The sequence below is a fragment of the Phymastichus coffea genome, unplaced genomic scaffold (assembly GCF_024137745.1).
Source record: "Phymastichus coffea isolate CEN01 unplaced genomic scaffold, Cenicafe_Pcof_1.1 PCOF00118, whole genome shotgun sequence".
Classification (NCBI taxonomy): domain Eukaryota; kingdom Metazoa; phylum Arthropoda; class Insecta; order Hymenoptera; family Eulophidae; genus Phymastichus; species Phymastichus coffea.
In genome coordinates, this window is record NW_026706929.1 from 276,653 (window position 1) to 287,702 (window position 11,050).

At 33.1% G+C, this 11,050-nt stretch overlaps 4 protein-coding genes across 4 annotated transcripts; 1 reads left to right on the top strand and 3 right to left on the bottom strand.

The window, feature by feature from the left end:
* Nucleotides 1-102: 102 nt before the first annotated feature.
* Nucleotides 103-1,145, bottom strand: LOC131671034 (phytanoyl-CoA dioxygenase, peroxisomal-like). Its single transcript, XM_058947146.1, has 2 exons — nucleotides 888-1,145; nucleotides 103-809 (listed from the first exon to the last, which is right to left on the bottom strand). Exons 1-2 carry the CDS (start codon nucleotides 1,107-1,109, stop codon nucleotides 195-197), a joined length of 837 nt encoding a protein of 278 aa, XP_058803129.1. The 5' UTR covers nucleotides 1,110-1,145; the 3' UTR covers nucleotides 103-194.
* Nucleotides 1,146-1,860: 715 nt separating this feature from the next.
* Nucleotides 1,861-4,106, bottom strand: LOC131671047 (uncharacterized). The gene is made up of 2 exons (XM_058947166.1): nucleotides 3,557-4,106; nucleotides 1,861-3,488 (listed from the first exon to the last, which is right to left on the bottom strand). Exons 1-2 carry the CDS (start codon nucleotides 3,973-3,975, stop codon nucleotides 3,146-3,148), a joined length of 762 nt encoding a protein of 253 aa, XP_058803149.1. The 5' UTR covers nucleotides 3,976-4,106; the 3' UTR covers nucleotides 1,861-3,145.
* Nucleotides 4,107-4,269: 163 nt separating this feature from the next.
* Nucleotides 4,270-9,881, top strand: LOC131671043 (WD repeat-containing and planar cell polarity effector protein fritz). The gene is made up of 14 exons (XM_058947160.1): nucleotides 4,270-4,402; nucleotides 4,671-4,978; nucleotides 5,049-5,242; nucleotides 5,307-5,407; nucleotides 6,253-6,367; nucleotides 6,434-6,643; nucleotides 6,729-6,892; nucleotides 6,976-7,083; nucleotides 7,155-7,363; nucleotides 7,436-7,559; nucleotides 7,629-7,798; nucleotides 7,875-9,469; nucleotides 9,543-9,678; nucleotides 9,743-9,881. Exons 1-14 carry the CDS (start codon nucleotides 4,320-4,322, stop codon nucleotides 9,823-9,825), a joined length of 3,600 nt encoding a protein of 1,199 aa, XP_058803143.1. The 5' UTR covers nucleotides 4,270-4,319; the 3' UTR covers nucleotides 9,826-9,881.
* LOC131671048 (large ribosomal subunit protein mL48) lies at nucleotides 9,881-11,009 on the bottom strand. Its single transcript, XM_058947167.1, has 4 exons — nucleotides 10,843-11,009; nucleotides 10,606-10,686; nucleotides 10,404-10,537; nucleotides 9,881-10,319 (listed from the first exon to the last, which is right to left on the bottom strand). Exons 1-4 carry the CDS (start codon nucleotides 10,864-10,866, stop codon nucleotides 10,031-10,033), a joined length of 528 nt encoding a protein of 175 aa, XP_058803150.1. The 5' UTR covers nucleotides 10,867-11,009; the 3' UTR covers nucleotides 9,881-10,030.
* Nucleotides 11,010-11,050: the final 41 nt, after the last annotated feature.

Sequence of the window (11,050 nt, forward strand, 5' to 3'; positions counted from 1 at the left end):
TAGAGTGGATTTACGCAGGAACTTGCGATAAACAATTCAACTGTTTGCCCATCAGGAAAACTGTTCCGCGGATCCACGGATGAAATCAAATGGAAACAAGGATCGATTTTAAGACAAGTTTATATTGAAAAGACGACAGCCACAGAGATAAAAGGGCTCTATAATTAATCGTGGCGAGGCGGACGCAAAAAAATTCACTGATTCTTGGTGGAGTCGACGAAGCGAGTAGCCATGGTGGCACGCATGAAAGGATTCTTGCCCCGGAGCACGAGGTCCTGGCAGTGCGAGTGGTGCACGCTCTTGGCGGGCTCGTCGTCAGCCGAGCGCAGCTGGGCGAGGAACATGCGCCTGGGCCGGTCGGACAAGTTGAGGTAGGAGCCGTGCAACAGTAAGTAAGAGAAGACGATGATGTCTCCCCGGCGGGCGGTCAGAGGCGTGGCGCCCGAAATGGGGAAGCGTTCGGGATCGACGTAGCGGTACTTCTCGCCGTGCTCGTCGATGAGCTCGCGCTCGGGCAATGGGCCGAGCTTGTGGCTTCCGGGGTAGACGCAGAGACCGCCGTTCTCCGGGCTCGTGTCGTCCAGGTGTACGAACACCGCGCACATGCTGTGCTTCTTGAAGGGGAAGTACGGGTAGTCCTGGTGCATCAGGTAAGGCGCGCCCTTCTCCGGAGGCTTGATGTGCGCCTTCGTGTGGTGTAGCAGCACGTTCGGCCCCACGATATCCTCCATCGCGTCCAGCAGCCGCCGCTGCAGCAGCAGTCGCGTGAATACCGCGCTGTGCATCTGCAGGTTGTGGATCGACTTCACCTGTAATCAAGCGCAACGAAACCGGGTTAGCGCGGCTCGTCGCTCCGGCTCGCCGCTCGCCACCCTCGTCGTACTCACTGTGTAGCTGATGTTACGCGCGGCTCTCTTCATGTCGTCTCCTTTCCAGGCAGCTTCCAGGCCGCCCGCGTCCTCCTTCTGCTTGCGCTCGAACAAATCATCGTACTCCTTTGAGATCTCGTCCAGCTCCTCGTTGCTGAACACGTCGCTCAACTTTATGAAACCGTTTTCGTCCCAGAACTTCTTCTGCTCGACCGTCAGGAACTTCAGTTTACCAGACATGCTGGCGGTACACTTACGGCAGCGATCTGACCAGAAGCGCTAGTTGGCCGAACGTTTTATCAGTTGCTCCCTCAATAAAAATCTGCAAACGTTAGGCCGATTATAAAAAGACAGTCATCCTGACGTAAGAGTAGATTTCCTACCAAAAATCGCAGCCGATACTTTCGACGTATTTCCGTATAACTTCACTCACGAACACTACTGGTATTTGGATCGTTGTAAAAATATCATATTACGTCAACTTCGAGATAGTACACTTAGTCTTGTGATCATGCCGAATGGAAAGTTTGTATTTGATTACGTTTTTAAAATTATTGGCACTCGCATATCTATACTTGCGTAAGGGTTTCAAGTCGCAATCATGAAAATAAATATAACTTATCATTGCCTTACAGATTTGACGATTTCTTTTGTCAAACCAATGCCCAAAATCAGCGCAACAAGAAAATCAAAATAACAAGTCAAATTCTATATTATACCTATAGTCAACAAACTGCTCAATATATTGGTCCTTGATTTTTCTGTCAGATAAATTAAGATTATTTAACAATAAATTAAATTACATTAATATTTTAGATGCGGAATATAAGACCAATTTGCATTCGCGAATCGAGGATGATTTTGAGCTAAGAAAAAATATTAAAAACCATCTACTTCATATTTTGTTATAAACAGTGTATAACATATTTTAGATTATCAAAAATTATAACATATGTAAGATTAATTTACATAATTTATTTCTTTTAAAAAAGTACAAATGTTATTTCGACCATAATACACGTTGGATTTCATTCAATTCAATTGTTAGTCAGTCAGTGTCAATAGCGAATATAGACGCTTACTATATTCGTTGGTGTCAACAAGTTACGCGGATTTGTCGGCTTTACTTTTCATATTTGTATGTTAAAGCTCTGGATCTTGGCAATATAAGAATTGCATAGGTTTGGCAGCTTCGTTGTCAGCAGAAAGAAATTGCTTTCGGAAAGCATAGATCAAACGATGTATCATGTGAACAGGACCGGCGGTAACAGAGTTGAAGAATTCCAAGACGACCGAGTTATAACTGCCAAGGTAGACACTGAGGCTGTCGTTTTTAAGAGTAGTAAAGATCTTTTTACGGCAAATAAAATAAAGTGCATTCATCCACAACGACTTTATGCGAACCTTAGTGTAGTGCAGCGGGAGGTTCAGACCCATGATATCTCTATACTCTCTCTTCTTACAGCATTCTAAACCACCATCGGGTTTGTTGTGAATTGATCTCAACTGCGATTGTATATACAAAAATATTTTTTTGCGTTACTTTTCAACTACAAACAGTCAAATTACAAAGATGCCACAAAAAGTTTAATATGTTTGCAAAATGGAACTTCTTAAATGTTAACTTCGGGAAAGCTTCCTGTTAATAATAGTGTAATTGATGTTATTAACTGCTTTTTTCGCAACATCGTCCATCGCTACACTTCATGATGCTCTCGATTTTTCTGTGATATTTCAACAAAAATATAATCATACTCGTCTTAAATTTCTGTTCCAATAACTTGCCAGTAATATCGCCAAGCCGATTATCGAATAGTTAAAAAAATAGGTTTTGTGCCCAACATTGTCAGCAACTTGAAATTTTATGCAGATCTTAAGCGGAATGAATATTGGCTAAACATAATCATTGTAATTACAACTAATCTAAATCAAAAGAAGCGACTTCCATCTGGTCACATGTCATAGCTATAATAAAATGCTTTATAATTAACAAGGAATTGCGATCTTTTGATGCTGTCATGATTTGTTTATAATCACAAAATAATTTAATTATAGAAAAGTAAAGTATTTTCATAAAGAAAATCTGTCTTTGTATTCTAAATCTTATAATTACTAATTTTCTGCTTAAAATAATTAAGTACTTTTTACAAAAGTATATTACACTAAATTATGTTATAGTTAATTGTATAAATCTTCTGAACTACCTTTTCACATGATAAATCTAACTTGTACTAGAGCTTTCTACATAATCAATTACTATTAATTACTATTTATTATTATCTTAAAAATTTGAATCCTTTAAAAATTTCTCTTGACTGATACCATTGGTAAGAAACATTAGAGTCACATTTTTTTAATTTTTCTACAATATTGTTCTCATCCGAATCATGATAAATATGTACAAGTCTATCACAATTACAATTCAACTGATTATTTTTAATATAGTTGAATTTTATGTGAAACGATGCAGTTTTCTGAGTAGATAAATCAAATTGTGGTTTAGGTACAAAAAATTCAGAAATTTTATAAGGATCTTTCTTGTTGACCAATATAAATGTATTAGTAGGTTCTAGTGGAATAGCTAGTTCATCTTGAAATTCACTACATTCACAAAAAGATCTGAAAAAAGTAGATTTTGTGTTTGAAAAATTGAAAAATATTAAAATTAATAATAAAAAATACTTTACTTCATTACGCTTAATAATGCCTTACGAACAGAGTGCTGATGTCTTAGATGCATCTTACTGTTCAAAATACTGTCTGGTAGTTCTAGTCTGATGCTAATTTTTGGGGAAACAATAGTAGCCCCAATAACAATAAGAATTTCTTTAACAGTACAGTCTTCAATGTTAAATTGTGAAGATAGGTGACTGGATACATTGTACATTGAACTAACTAAATTTTGCATTAATGAAAAGTTCCTGTCTGTAGGCTTGGAGTTGGCATGAAGCTTCATCAAGGAATCACAAGATAACGGAATTTGTTGCTTTTGGTACATTATGTACTTTATAATTTCAATAACCATCTCTGTACAAGCTTGACCTGTCAGTGGTTCCTCTAAGTCAACTGGAATAAAAGATTCTCTAACTATATTATGCCGAAACATTTTTAATAAAAAAAACACTTGAAGTTGAGTTGAATAAAATAACCGTAAACATGAAAATTCAAGAAAGTTTAAGAAATCTCAACTATTTCAAGAGTATATTATAGTATATTTTAATAATATGTAGAGGCACCTTAACCTCAATTACGTTGTAAACTTTAGTCACGTGATCATTTAAAATCAACGATACGATAAATCGAATAAAAAGAATGTTCGATTTATATCGAACTTTTTAAGTCTTACGTCAACATAACCTACATAACTTTTTGCTCCGCTTGTTTGTATACAGATCGACAAGTGGGTTGACATCTCGGAGCACGTATAATACAACTTGGTTTATATATAGGATGTTCGTCTTATTGGGCGAATTAAATTTTTGGACTTTTGATAATGACGTCAGTATTAAGGAAACCGATTTTGGAGCATTCAGGTAAAACTCGAATTTTTTTTCGTCCATCTTTTATAGTAAGGTATAATTAACATTCCAGCATAAAACGGTACTCAATTATTATATGGATGAGAAAAAAAACTTAAATGATTTGTTTGCTCAATACATGTGTATATATTTAATGTATTATATTTGATAAAATTTACTTTTACCTTTTATTGTAGCCACCAGAAAGAGTCAAATAGTAAACATATTTCATATTGTAAAAATATTTTTATCTAACGTAAGATCAAAATTTTGTTATTTACAGTTATCATGACAAAAAAATCGAAAATGTATATGAAGAGGGAAAAATGTCTTACGCTAAAAAGCGTGGAATGGTCTATATTCCACAGAATAAAAAAGGAAATAAAATGAAAGATTCTATAAAATATTTAGAAGAACAATTGAATGAGTACTCTACTGTATATTGTCAATGGTTTGATTATTGCACAATGCAACTTATGTTGAGTTCTGGTCTTTTAGTATATATTCAAGTAAATCTCACCTCTGGTGATATTCAAAAAATTGTATTTGATAAATATTTAGTTGGAAAATTGTCTGATCGCTTATCTGATGGTAACATTTTTTGTCTATACAATTACTGTAAAACTATTGCACTAAATGCTAACAGTTTTATATCTTACAGCTGTTATAACTAAAAATTATTTAATTTGCACATATAATGACTGTCAAGTGACTTTGGTAAACTTTTTGAAACCAAAGAAAAATATTTTTGAAAAAATTAGTCATCTGGATCCAAAGCTATCAACATTTGATTTATGTGGACCTAGTGGACGCCGCTTGGGAAAAAAAATAGAACATAATAAAACAGAAGATTTGGTAAAATAACTGGAAATAACTGCTAATCAAAACAAAATTATATTGATCATGATTATTTTTGTAGATCTTGATCTGGTGGAAATCTACAATGAATGAAGTGTATCCATGGAGTCCAACAGTAAAAGAACATGATCGGGCTAATGTCCACCTTTATAGACTCACTGGGTTGGTGCATATTAATTCAAGTCAAACACGCTGCTTTGATTGTACATTTATCTTCAGATGTAGGCCCATTGTTATTTGACTTCTCTGATAAAGCATTCGGATTATCTTTCTCGTCAGTGTTGTCACTGTCAAATTTGCCTTTTTCACTCTTAATTTTTACTACTTGTTCCTTATCTATTTTTGTATCATTATATTTTGCTGTAGAAAAGAAAAGTCAAATGTCAAATTATTTACAGCTGATTAGTTCTTGGAATTTCAAATACCTTTGCATTTGTTTCTTTGACAAATTTGCTGATTTTTTGCTTTATGAGCATCCCAAAAAGCTTTTCTATATTCCGTAGCTTTAGAAAGTTCTTCCGCAGTTTTCCTATCTATTTTTAGTGGTAATTCCCATGTTCCCTGAATTTACATATACTTAAAAACAGTTTTTTAATTTAAAAATTAGACATAAATACCTTAAAGTTGCTCCAAGGATTATCAGATCTTTTCACACTAGTAAATAGTCTACCATTTGTGTGTGCTTGAAACTTTGTTGTTGTACAATGCATGTCAGGCCACTGAGCATGCCACCTAGGAACTTCCCAATTTCCTAATCTTTTTGGTTTAAAACCATCTTCAACCCAATGTGCATGCCAAAATTGTGACATTTTATCATAAATTAATTTTTTTGTTCCCTCGATCGTAAAATGAAAATTAATTTAATAAATTACAGTAAAAAAATTTTGCATGATAGTCTTACTATACAGATTGGAAAACTGCTTGTTTATTTCCATGGATACCACCTAATATGAAGCAGGTGGTGGAGTAACTGTGAATGTGAATACATTTTTTATTTTTCATTTTAGTAAAAATTTGGAATTGCTCTGCTATCTTAGAACAGAGTTTGATCCTTTATGTTTGCTATTCAATACCATTTACAACAATGTCATCCATTCTTTGGAACAGAAAGTATCTCGCAAAGTAAGAAAAAAATGGTCCATTTTCTTAACTCATTTATTTTTGTATTTATATCTTTTAATGTTACAGGGAGAAGTTACAGTTGAGTGGAGAACATATGAAGTCTCACAAAATGATAAACTACAAAGAATAGCAGTAGTATCTATACCACTACCAACACATACCAGTTGCGTGAGATTTTCACCTAATCAAGACATACTGTTATTATGTTGTATTGACGGATCTATCACGCTTCATGATCAAGTAAAAGGCACAAATAATAGTATAAAAGCAGCTTTCGTAAGTATTATTAATTATTATTATTAATTCATGATAATATTTTATAGATTTGAATGAATATTCAACTTATGTAATATTTTTTTAGATACCTACTTTGGCATGTTGGCACACTGATGGAAATATATTTGCTATTGGCAACGAACGCGGACAGATTCAAAATTTTGATTTAGCATTAAATTCTATAAAAATACAAATGTTAAGTGAGGATATTGCACCTGCTAACATTGTAGACTTATCTTCATATTTTAGGTAATATTTTATACCATTTTTTTGCCTTGTATGAAAATCTTGTTTTAGTTTATCATTAATCAATTTAAATATTTATGAATCAGGACGCAACCGGCTCTTATGCGACTGGAGTGGTGTAAAAAAAATGAACCAAATGCTTTCGTAGATTACTACAACCACGGAGATGCGCTATTCTTATTACTATTTGAAAGGTATCTTTAGTAAAGTATATTGTTGAGTGCAATGAGACATTCTTAACTATTAGCAAGGCTGTTAATTTTAGAGGCCCTGTTGCCATTATTAGAGTGGTTGAAGGAGCTAACTTTTCTGGAGATATCTTGGTGCAAAGATACTTGACTTTATCTCAAGTACAACAAGCAACTTGCCTCCTTCTTGCAATGAACTGGGATATGAGCCCACGTGTTTGCATGCACTCTTTGAATCAAATAGTTAATTATTTATTTAAACAACCTTTAACGCCAGATCGAGAGAGTAAGGTCCTTTTTCAATAATTAATGTCATTTTTATTACATTATTATTTTTATAATGTTCTTAATTTTACAGATCTTATTCAAAATGCATTGGGAAGTTTTCATGTCCCAGTAAAACCTTTGAACCAATTAGTTATCGATGAATATGGCGATGAAGTAAGAGATTTGACTAGAAGATTTTTTCATCACCTTTTAAGGTAAAATTTAATTGAAAAACACTGTGTAAATATTTGATCTTATTTCTAAAAATGATTCCATGCTTATAGATACAGAATGTTTGAAAAAGCATTTCGTTTGGCAATTGACTTGAACGATCATGATCTTTTTATGGACATACATTTTTATGCAGTAGTACTAAAAGATACACAAATGGCAGTAGCTGCCAAAGAAAAAGCACAAGAAATAATAAGTAGATGTAACAGTTGTAGCAGTTCACGTAAGTATTATACAAATGTAATTAACAGTGAACAATCCATATCAACAGATTTGTAATTTTAATTATTATCTGTTAGATTCTATTTGCTCCCGACCTTCATGCTCACTTTGTTCAGATTCTGGGAGTGAAAAAGATGAGTCTTATTCTGAAGATTCTGAAAGTGAAGATATATCAAAAAAGGAAAAGATTCACTTTAAGGGTCCTTCAAAACATAAGTATTCTAGAAATTCTCACATTCGAGCTCCACCACTTCCTATTCTTTATCCTTCTATTTACGATAATAGCGGTCTAATGTCCACGCCTTGTCATGAGCTTTGTAAGACTGAAACTAATTTAATGTCCACATCTTTCAATGTATCAAACTACAATAATCCTCCAACTTCTTACAACTACTCTATACCTAATGTCATTCCGAACACCTACTTGACCACAGTGCCTCATGAAAAGCCAACTGCCTTCAGGTCATTAACAAATCCAGGATACACACAGGCAATGAGAAGTTATGACAGTTTGCTATCTCCGTTTAAAAGTCTTTCGATTGCTAATCAATTGACCCCCAGTGAAGCCCAATCATCACTGAATAGCATGTCTTTAGAAAATATTGCAAATTCGTATCAAGTCGACAATGTTACAGCTGATATTTATACTAGTGCAGAAATGGAACCGAGACCTTTGGATGTCCAATTGATCTTAACGTCTTCCATAGACAGTATAAGTACTAATGTAATGACCACGTCTTTTAGTAATAGGTTGTCAAACGTAATTCCTACTTCGCACAACAATTCTCACCTTAATGCAAATTTGGATAAAAATGATGCAAAGTTAAGTGGAATATTAATGCCGAGAAGTTCAAAATCTTTTCATTCTCAATTGTCCAGTTCTGTGCAATCAATTAATATGGGAATACAAACGAAACCCGTCATATCATTAGCTGAACCATTAGCCCTTTTTAATTCGGGTAGTAATCTCATGTCGACTTCATTTAATGGACCTGACGATCCTAATGATGACACTAACTCAAATTCATGTGAAAGTAGTACAAATAGTAATTCAACCTCTAACCAAATACATTCCATAGGGATACCGCCACCACCACCATTAATAACTGATTCTTTAGCTAATTACATCCATAATTTGCCAAAAAAAAATTATGGAATATCTAAGAGTAGTCCTGGTTTATCAGACATTGATAATTCACTTTCAAAACTCCAGTATACTAAACCAGTAAATACAATCCCTAACTTTTTACATCAACAAAATTCAATTACAAATATTTTACAAAACCATAAAAAAAATATTAATTTACAATCAACTCGTAAATATCGACTAGATTACGATCTCGATTATGTATCTTTCCATAATAGTTGCGATAATCTCAGTACTCCACATTCCAGTGTAAATCACACAAAATCAAACAGTTATAACAATACATCGAAATATGAAAGTAGGTCGTTTAAATTAGCTTTTACGCATAGTAATATAAATGGTATCCCCAATCGGGAACATAAGTTGTCTTCCAACATACCACCACTACCTATTATAAATGACACTCCTTGTCCAGCTGAAATCAACCCCTCCTCATCTATCACAACCGAAGTTTCATCAGTTATTACAGAGAAGCCAAAAGTTAAATTTTCTGATACCGTTACACATATATTAGTACCTAATTCCGTAAGTATTTAATGAAAGTTTACCAAAAAATTAAAAATATTTACCTTTTTTAAATTTATAAAAACATTTATAGTGCTCAACAAATCGTCCTATTCAGAAAAAATCTGTAACTCAAGCGCATTCAATGGATCCAAAACGTGAGTTGGCTGAAAGCTTACCACTTTGTTTAGGCAATGAAGATTATTTGAAGGATTTCCAACCACTGTCAAGTAAGTTATAATTATATTTATAATATTACTTATGTAGCTAAACTTATTTGCCTTTATTCTTCAGAAGATGGATGTGGTGAAACGAAAAATTCTCTTAAAAAACCGGAACCTGCCAAAATCAAAGTAGTTCATTTTGGTCTTCTATAGTATTAAACTGGTGCAAAGCAATTACTATTACAATAAAGTAAAGCAGAACTTTCGTTACGTAATAACAGAGTATTATTATAGCAATATATGCATATTTTTATACATAATATATTGTAAATATATACCATTATTTACTTTTATAAAAAAGGAATAAAATTTTTTTATTATATAAAAGTTTTGAATTTTATGGCTTGAAAAATATCTGTTATTTTTTAGGTTTTTGCATTTCTTCTAATTCGCCTTTTAAGTCTAATAATTCTTTATCTGGTATGAATCTAGTTTTTTCTTTATCATAAGACCATTCTTCAATATCTAACATCACTCCAGGAGGTATAGCCTTTTGAATAGCCCTGATGAATATTTTTAGTCTCACAGAAGGTACATCACATATTTTTATATCCCTTTCATGCACTCTTAGAAAATATTCTGTTTCTATTACTGTTGATTTAGGTTTGTATTTTAAAATTTTCAACTCTCTAGCAGGGACAGCATAGCTAAAAATATAATTTAAAAAAGTATAATGAACATTTACTGTAAATAAAATATACTTTAAGTAAGCATTTTTCAAAGAATTTTACCTGTCCTCAATATCAAAATCCATCAAGTTTGCTACCTTATGAACATAACTTTGATATTTTTCCAAAATAGGAAAATCATAGCCTCGTAGTCTTACAAGCAAAGGGGGATATAAAGGGTATTTCGGTTTTAATGCCTATAAGATATTATTTATAATGCATAATTTCAAAGTGTCTATATTAATTAAAAAATGTAAAATATAACCTCCAAATAATCCGGTTCGTAAATGCTAAAACGTCTTGATATTGGCTTATTTAAAGTCCTCAATTGTCCTAAATATCGTAACTAAAAATATCACATTAATATATTTATATTTATAATAAATAATACGATTGCCATTAAAACCTTCACTAGATTACATTAAATATTTTTTATGAAATGATTCTAGGTTATAAAATTTAATTTAGATGCATGATAAAAGTAGTCAGTAATTAAACATACCCTTTTTAAAATATTAACTGCCATTATTATTGACGTATACTAACAGATATGTTAGTACATGAATCTTAAATTATCAATCAATCTATTTATCATTATAATTAGAATTACAATTACTATAAAAACAAAGATTACGTTCAAACTCAGCTCAACTTTAGCAGAAGTGAATTTTCTACTAACATGAGTGTGTGTGTGTGTGTATGGCGTGTGT

Bases quoted from the DNA above. Each gene is read 5' to 3' on its own strand.
- LOC131671043 (XM_058947160.1), top strand. From the start codon at position 4,320: ATGTTCGTCTTATTGGGCGAATTAAATTTTTGGACTTTTGATAATGAC. The intron at 7,560-7,628 runs GTAAAATTTAAT...CCATGCTTATAG, and splicing joins TTTTTTCATCACCTTTTAAG to ATACAGAATGTTTGAAAAAG. The intron at 9,470-9,542 runs GTAAGTATTTAA...AAACATTTATAG, and splicing joins ATATATTAGTACCTAATTCC to TGCTCAACAAATCGTCCTAT.
- LOC131671048 (XM_058947167.1), bottom strand. From the start codon at position 10,866: ATGGCAGTTAATATTTTAAAAAGG. The intron at 10,538-10,605 runs GTTATATTTTAC...AATATCTTATAG, and splicing joins ACGAACCGGATTATTTGGAG to GCATTAAAACCGAAATACCC. The intron at 10,320-10,403 runs GTAAAATTCTTT...TTATATTTTTAG, and splicing joins GATTTTGATATTGAGGACAG to CTATGCTGTCCCTGCTAGAG.
- LOC131671034 (XM_058947146.1), bottom strand. From the start codon at position 1,109: ATGTCTGGTAAACTGAAGTTCCTGACGGTCGAGCAGAAGAAGTTCTGG. The intron at 810-887 runs GTGAGTACGACG...GCTTGATTACAG, and splicing joins CGCGTAACATCAGCTACACA to GTGAAGTCGATCCACAACCT.
- LOC131671047 (XM_058947166.1), bottom strand. From the start codon at position 3,975: ATGTTTCGGCATAATATAGTTAGAGAATCTTTTATTCCAGTTGACTTA. The intron at 3,489-3,556 runs GTAAAGTATTTT...TACTTTTTTCAG, and splicing joins GCATTATTAAGCGTAATGAA to ATCTTTTTGTGAATGTAGTG.